Source organism: Cynoglossus semilaevis, chromosome 9 (genome assembly GCF_000523025.1).
Source record: "Cynoglossus semilaevis isolate Cse_v1.0 chromosome 9, Cse_v1.0, whole genome shotgun sequence".
Taxonomy (NCBI): Eukaryota; Metazoa; Chordata; class Actinopteri; order Pleuronectiformes; family Cynoglossidae; genus Cynoglossus; species Cynoglossus semilaevis.
Window position 1 is genome coordinate 19,522,538 of NC_024315.1, and position 8,055 is coordinate 19,530,592.

The 8,055-nt window shown below is 40.2% G+C and overlaps 1 protein-coding gene across 1 annotated transcript in view; it reads left to right on the forward strand.

Annotated features, from left to right (window-relative positions):
• scrn2 (secernin 2) overlaps positions 1-3,412 on the forward strand; it is a 12,724-nt gene extending 9,312 nt beyond the window's left edge. Inside the window, exons 7-8 of the mRNA XM_008317852.3 lie at positions 2,383-2,533; positions 2,980-3,412. Coding sequence (XP_008316074.1) covers positions 2,383-2,529 — 147 coding nt within the window. The 3' untranslated portion in view covers positions 2,530-2,533; positions 2,980-3,412. The remainder of the gene's footprint in view (positions 1-2,382; positions 2,534-2,979) is intronic.
• The last annotated feature ends 4,643 nt before the right edge of the window (positions 3,413-8,055 follow it).

The following is an 8,055-nucleotide window of genomic DNA, read 5'->3' on the forward strand; positions in this document are numbered from 1 at the left end:
CAGAGAAGTATGTTAGTTTGGTGCAGGACATGTATGAGAACAGTACAACAGTAGTGAGGACGTAGTAGTAGTAGTAGAAGTAGTTGGAAGTACAGAAGACCTCAAGGTGGAGGTGGGACTACATCAAGGATCGGCCCTGAGTCCCTTCTTGTTTGCTGTGGTGATGGACAGATTGACAGATGAGGTCAGACAGGAGTCCCCATGGACTATGTTTTTTGCAGATGACATTGTGATCTGTAGTGAGAGTAGGCAGCAGCTAGAAGAGAACCTAGAGAGGTGGAGGTTTGCATTAGAAAGAAGAGGAATGAAGGTCAGCCGCAGCAAGACAGAGTACATGTGTGTAAACGAAAGGGAGAACAGTGAAATAGTGAGGCTACAAGGAGCAGAGGTGGTGAAGGGGAAGGAGTTTAGGTACTTAGGATCAACTGTTCAGAGCAGCGGAGACTGTGGAAGAGAGGTGAAGAATAGAGTGCAGGCAGGATGGAACGGCTGGAGAAAAGTGTCAGGAGTGATCTGTGACAGAAGAGTGTCAGCTAAGGTGAAGGGAAAGGTTTACAGGATGGTGGTGAGGCCAGCCATGATGTATGGTTTAGAGACAGTAGCAATAGGCAGAAGACAGGAGGCGGAGCTGGAGTCAAATACTCTTTAGGAGTGACAAAAATGGACAGGATTGGGAATGAGGTCATTAGAGGGACAACACAGACAGGAAGGTTTGGAGAAAAAGCTAGAGAAGCCAGATTGAGATGGTTTGGACATGTGCAGAGGAGGGACAGTGGATACATTGGTAGAAGAATATTAGAGATGGAGCTACCAGGTAGGAGACAAAGAGGAGATATATGGATGCAGTGAGGGAGGACATGCAGATAGTTGGAGTCAGAGTAGAAGATACAGAGAACAGGGAGAGATGGAAATCAATGATTCGCTGTGGCAACCCCTGAAAAAGGGACAAAGCCGAAAGAAAAAGACGACGACTCCGGAGCGGCTCATTTATGTTTTTTCTTCTTCGTTATGTATTTTTTATACACTTATACTCCGCAGCACCTTATATATCATAATTTCTGTGACTATTGAGCGCACCTGAATATAATCTGTGCCCATTACATTTAAAAAGAAAAAAATAATTGTACATATATTGGCCACACTTTTCTATAAGCTGCAGATGTCTACATAGAAAGATTTTTTTTTCACTTTTAATTAAATACATTTTTTTTCTCCAAACAGTGCCTGTAACACAGCTGGTTATACGTTAGCTCTTTCCTGCTTCGGTGCCCCCGATTGTAGTTGGAATGTTCAGCGGAGACTTAGTGTTCTGCTCCAGGGCCGAAGCTAACATTAGCTCCGATGCTAACTCCCTTCACTTTGTGATTGTCTGCAGCAGAGGTAAACAGAAGGGTCTTTATTATCAGCCACACCGAGTTTTAACGGCGCCTGTATAACCGACTCGCACTTCATACATGACAGTGCTCAAAGTGTTCTCAACATTCACTACTGTTCCTTTCTTGCGCGCGCCACGCACATATACGCACACAGCCATTAGTATAACACACAGTAGCCGACCAGAAAAGTCATTGATTGCTAGCGGTATGAACTTCGTTAGCCCGTAAGTATGTATAAATTAGCCGCATCATTGTTTAAGGTACAGGGTTCAACGTGTGTGAAAAAAGTAGTGGCTTATAGACCAGATATTACGGTGTGTGTTTTATTTCTTTTCCATTATGCATTTCTTGGCTGGTTCCATTTATACTCCGGAGCGACTTATAGTCTGGAAAACACGGACAAATGTTTTGTCAAGTAAATCACACAACGTTTGGCGCTCAAACAGTTTCAACAAGAATTAGTCAACGTTCAAGTCAGCAGAATAGTGATTCTCCCATGGACAAAGACAGTACCTTAGAACTGACATGTTGGCTGTGGTGACAGCACTGCTGCCTTAATCAGTGTAACCTAGTGATCCACTGCTGGAGCGTTAGGAGTCTTTAAATATTACGCACCTGATTAAGGTCATGTCAACAAAGATAATTTGGTAAATACAGCATAAAAACGGTTTCATTCACATTCCCACCAAGAGTGTTCCGAGTCTAATTTTAAAAGATTTAAATAAACATGTCTAGAACACTGTCAACTTATATATTTTTCAGTTCAAATCAGGATATTCCAAACCATTGTTTGCACTTCTGCGTGCATCATATTACATAACTGACCAGTCCAATTTATTCTCATTTAACCTAGAAACATAAAGGTCACTTGTAAAAGAAAGGAAAGGCAGACAATAAAGAGGATAGTGTCACTGCTGACTCAAAACCCGTGCTCCTTTAATGACTGAAGGATTTAATATTATTTCAACTCCTCAGTTGATGTGGCTTAAATCCCCCGTCTTTCAAGGGCTTGGCTGTCTATGATGTTCTGAGGGACCTGGAGTCGCAATGTCTGAAGGAGATTTCAGCCATGCTCAGGGGGGAGATCCAGGGAGACGAACTAGGAGATCTGTTTTTTGACTGCGTGGACACAGAGATGAAGTTGTACCAGTGAGGAGGTACAGTAGGATGCATCAACCTGCTGTTGCATCAACCTGCTGTTTTGTTTTTTCTTAATTTAATTTTTCAACAGCATTAAGAAGCCGTAAAGGTTTATTCAACACAAGCATGTTGTTAAACACAATTTGTCTTTTTCACATGCACGTGAAGAAGCTCCTCAGACCACTGTCTCCCTGAACACGCACACACACACACACACATACACCATCACATCAGGAGTCATCACCCTGTCAATAGATAACCAGAGGAATATACTCTGCTTCTGTGCAATACATAAACAACACATACAGATTTGATGGAGACCACAGCATTTTTTGTGTGTAAATATAGTTAATCTGTTTATACCTACTAATATTTAGTATATTTTTATAAATCTAATCTAAATCTTCATCAAGTTTCATCACTTGATGGGCTAATAGAAGTGTTATTTTGCGCTCTCTTACAGCTCCCTCTGCTGGACATTGCTGAGCCTTGCTGGGTCGCAGGAAACAGCTGCGAGACTCTGATCTTGTCTCTCTCCGACTGCTATGCTTCTCACCCCCTCACCTCCTGACACCATTAACACAGACTTTTGCCAGTGATTGGAGCATCATTTAACATGTTTTGCTGCGTATGAGCGAAGGCAGCGCCTCCTTAGTGATTGTAGTGATGTAAACTGAACACAAGGGGAATTTTTGTGAGAGATGTTGCCACTGTAGATATGGAAATTGCTGCACCTTGGCTGTCATTTTAATTACTTCCGGTTTGGAAAATCTAATAAAGAATGTAAATAGTCATTTGATGACTGTGGAGTTTCTGCTGATGTGATCCTGGTAACACGATGGTCATAATAACAATGTCAATATTATTACTGTAATAAAGTGAGAGATGATTTTGTCCCCGAGGTTTGAATAACTTAGAAATGTGAAAATGTCATGATAATGTTATACTTTACCCCTATCTTGAAATAACTAATAAATATAATTTTCTAATATCTAAATAATTTTATGACGCCTTTAGATATTGAGAAAATAATGGCAAAATTATTTAAATAGTGTTACCATAAGTTATTGAAAAACATTTTTATTTATGTTCTAAACAGCCTCTGAAATATATTGGCATTATCTTTTTTTTTCAATTTTTTAAAAATCTTTCTTAATCTTCTTTTCCTTTCGGCTTTTTCCTTTTTTAGGGGTTGCCACAGCAGATCATTGATTTCCATCTCTCCCTGTTCTCTGCATCTTCTACTCTGACTCCAACTATCTGCATGTCCTCCCTCGCTGCATCTCCTACCTGGTAGCTCCATCTCTAACATTCTTCTACCAATGTATCCACTGTCCCTCCTCTGCACATGTCCAAACCATCTCAATCTGGCTTCTCTAGCTTTTTCTCCAAACCTTCTTGTCTGTGTTGTTCCTCGCATGACCTCATTCATGAGAGAATCTTAGCATCTTTAACTCTGCCACCTCCAGCTCCTCCTCCTGTCTTCTGCCTATTGCTACTCTCTCTAAACTATACATCATGGCTGGTCTCACCACCGTCCTGTAAACCTTTCCCTTCACCTTAGCTGACACTCTTCTGTCACAGATCACTCCTGACACTTTTCTCCAGCTGTTCCATCCTGCCTGTACTCTATTCTTCACCTCTCTTCCACAGTCTCCGCTGCTCTGAACAGTTGATCCTAAGTACCTAAACTCCTGCACCTTCACCACCTCTGCTCCTTGTAACCTCACCATTTTACTGTTCTCCCTTTTGTTTACACACATGTACTTAGTCTGTGGCTGTAGTTGTATTGTCTGACTCAATACTTCTATGGTCCTTACTTAAGCCCTTGTGATTAGAATTCTTAAAATATAATTAAATCTATCATTTTTAATTTTTTCGGTTTCTTTAAATGTAATTGCTCGGGAACTCCTTTGAGATCTATACTGGCACCCCAGGCATAGTCCATGGGGACTCCTATTAGACCCCAAGGCAAATATTGCATCTGCGGTACTCTTTCTAGGCATGAAACCATACTGTTGTTCACAAATCTCCACTTCCTGCCTCAACCTGGCTTAAACTTCTCTTTCCCAAATCTTCATTGTATGGCTCATCAACTTTTATTCCATACTTCCACTGGTATATCATTGGGACCAACTGGCTTCCCACTCCTCATCCTCTTCAGGGCTTTTCTTACTTCATTTCTTTTCGAATCTGATCTACCTTCTTCCTAACAGTTTTTAAATCTTTTTTAATGACAAACAATAATAGAGAAACGTGACAGTTCTGACAAGAAAGTCAAGGTTAGTAACCTTCTCAAATGGTATGACCTCAGTAAAATGTTGATAAACATAAATAATCATAAAATATTAAACAGTTTTAAATCTTCACACCAAGTTCTAGTGTTTGCACATTTCTCCTCAATAATCCCTGCAAATTTGAGTTTTATTGTGAAATGTCAAGCGGTGTAATTGGGTTACACCATTGCACCTCTTCTTTTACTAATTTCATTCATTTACGGATAATTGTCCTACTTTTGTAATGCTTATGATGATGATGACGACTATTATATAAAATTATTTTACATATTATTTATTTGTTTTTGTTATTATTTAAATGATCATTTCATATTGTACACCTTGAAATTGTCTACAAACTTTACAATATACAAATAAAATTTGTTTTCAATTTCACATTTCTGTAGGATAATCCATGTAAGCAAGCAGTATCTGGGTGGAAACTTGCGTGTATGCAAACAATATACATTCTCTCTTTTCATGTTAGAGAGAAGACAGCCTGGTGGTCCACCGCGCTGCAGGATAGAAGATGGACCAAATATGACGGATTTCATGTATCAGACTGGACAGACAGCAACAACTAATGACCCAAACATCCCTAGGAAATGCAGCTGTGGATGGTCCAAAATGACAACATACAGCAACAACTAATGACGCAAACATCCCTAGGAAAAGCTGTGGATGGTCCAAAATGACAACATACAATATCTGGGTTTGCGCACTCCTTTGGGAGGTGAAGGAAGACTCAAAGCCCGATTGGGCACCACAGTGCTTTTGAGCAGACTTGGGTCCGGAAGGTTGCAGGTTCGAATCCACCAGCTGCCAAGTTACCACTGAGGTGCTTTGAGCATGGCACCGTCCCCACACACTGCTCCAAAACCTGCCCACTGTTTATTTTGGTGATAGGTTAAATGCAGAGGTCACATTTTGTTGTGTGCAGTGATGTGTGTCACAATGTCACAATGACAAGGAGTTCACTTTCTTTTTCCTAATTCCATCTGTAGGATCACGCCTCCCCACAAGCGTCACATTTTGAGCCTGTAAGCAGCCAACCTACGAGAGAAAGACCACTAAAGGAGAAACCAAAAAAGCATGTAAATCAGGCCTTGGCTAACAAGGCTAATTTACCTACTGTATCTATGTAACTGTAGACTGTGTACAACGGTAATGAATAAATGTATGTATGGTAACTAGTAGCATTGCTTGCAGGTTATACACACTCCACCCAGCAAGTGGCAGTGTTTCAATTTGTAACAGCGTACATCCAAACAAAACAAGGACGGTAATTAGGTGCGTGGAGACGAGATGTTTATAGTGGTCGGTTTATGTAGAAATGTTTGTTCACTAAAACATTTTTTGGGGGTATTTAAACGTTTAGGGGTTATTCTACAAGGTTAGAGTGTATTGTCTGGATTTCCTCGTACAGGAAGAGACGGTAACCAGCGACCTGGGTAACATTTCAAGTTATGTTTGTTAGCCAATTTAGTTACGGCTATTTGTACTCAGAATTGCATATCGCTCGTAAACAGGCTGTATATCATTATGCTATATATAATCATACTCTTTTGGTTAGGAGCAGTAACATGTTGAAGTACTAGAAAAAGATGGCTCTAGATGTCGAGTATGTGCTCCTAATAGCTAACAGCTACTGGCTTTAGCCAAATATCTGCGTCGGTGATTATGTCAAAGGATAATTAAACCATATTCCATTTGTTTATCAAAGCAAAAACGTCTTTATTTATTCATGTTTAACGATGCGGAAAGGAACAAATATGTCAATGTATTTCGTAGATTTCCGTATAAGAACAAATGGACTGTTGTCGTCCATTACAGCACGTGTTTTAGTTAGATTCCCATTTGCGTCTGACTTAAGTTAAATGTTTCTGATTTGAGATTGCGATTTTGTGTTAGAGTTCGTTCTTTCAGGTACAATGTGTTTGGATATGTATTTCTTATTATAAATTAATTGTTTTTGTAGGCGCGTTGAGCCTAAAGGGGGCAGAAAAAATATTTTATCTTATTATTTGTGACTCTGCAAATAAAACTGGTGTCATATTATATAGTGGCCCCTGAATGAAAAGGGGTTATGAGTGACACTTTATAAGTAACATTTTTTAAATGTCCTATTCTGGTAGCATTATAAGTTCTGACAGTTAAATATCTCCTGCAATCAACAAATGGGACAGTACACCTTATCAATTGTCTTACTTTACCCAGACACCTTAAGGTTTAATAGTTGTTTGCAGGTGTATGTTCTCCAACTAAATAAAGCCCTACAATTAAACTCTTAGCCAGCCAACCAAATGTGAGTTAAATGAAGGATTATGGTTGTTGTTTTTTTAAGTGATAATGTCTTCACGGTTTTAAAGTTGTTTTTTTAAAGTGATAATGTCTTCACGGTTTTAAAGCTGCCTATTTGTTTTACAGTATTGGACATTCACCCTGTTGACACAGCTGCTCTGAGATAATGTACTCAAGCAGATCTGAGCAGACGGATCACAGACGGCAGTATAGTGACAGTGGTTCCAGGCATCAAGGTAACTACCAAGACAAACAGGAAGAGAGGCATGAATTTCGTAGTGATACACATTCGGATTCCCATCATCAACATGGTAGGAGTGGACACAGCAGCAGACAAAGTGAAACTTACAGTAGAATAAGTAAAGAGTACAGCAACTCGCCTAAGAGATGGCACAGTAACAACGGAACTAGCAGAGACTGGAGCAGAAAAAGTCAAGAAGGACGCTCACTTTCTCCTGATTGCCATGCTGACGGAAACAAAAAGCGAAGGCTTGCTGCTGCTGATGACAGGCACCGGTACAGACGAGAGCCCGAGGATGAAATGTACAGACGTTCACAGCAAAGTCTTTCCCAACAACATCTTCCCAAGTATTTCAAATGTTCGCAGACACAGAAAGTGGAAAAATCTACAGATTCTCAACAGAGTGATAGGCACGTGGCGTTCACCTCCAAACAAGAGCATGATGACTACAGGCCGTTGTCTGCAGCTCAGTTAAACAGAGAGTACAGTGAGAGAAGCAGGAAAACTACAGAGCAGAAGACACAATCAATGAAGCACTCTATAAGGGTGAGATGCAATCTCAGTGTTTGTCCAGAATCTTTCCAGATCCTTCTTAGTTTCTACCTCAGCTGTTGCTCTTTGTTTTAATAAAATCTTTCTTGTTATTGGGCAGAGTTCTGGCAAACCCATAGCGAGGGATCTGTCTCCTTCCAGAAGTCCTGACGATCGTCATCATCATCAT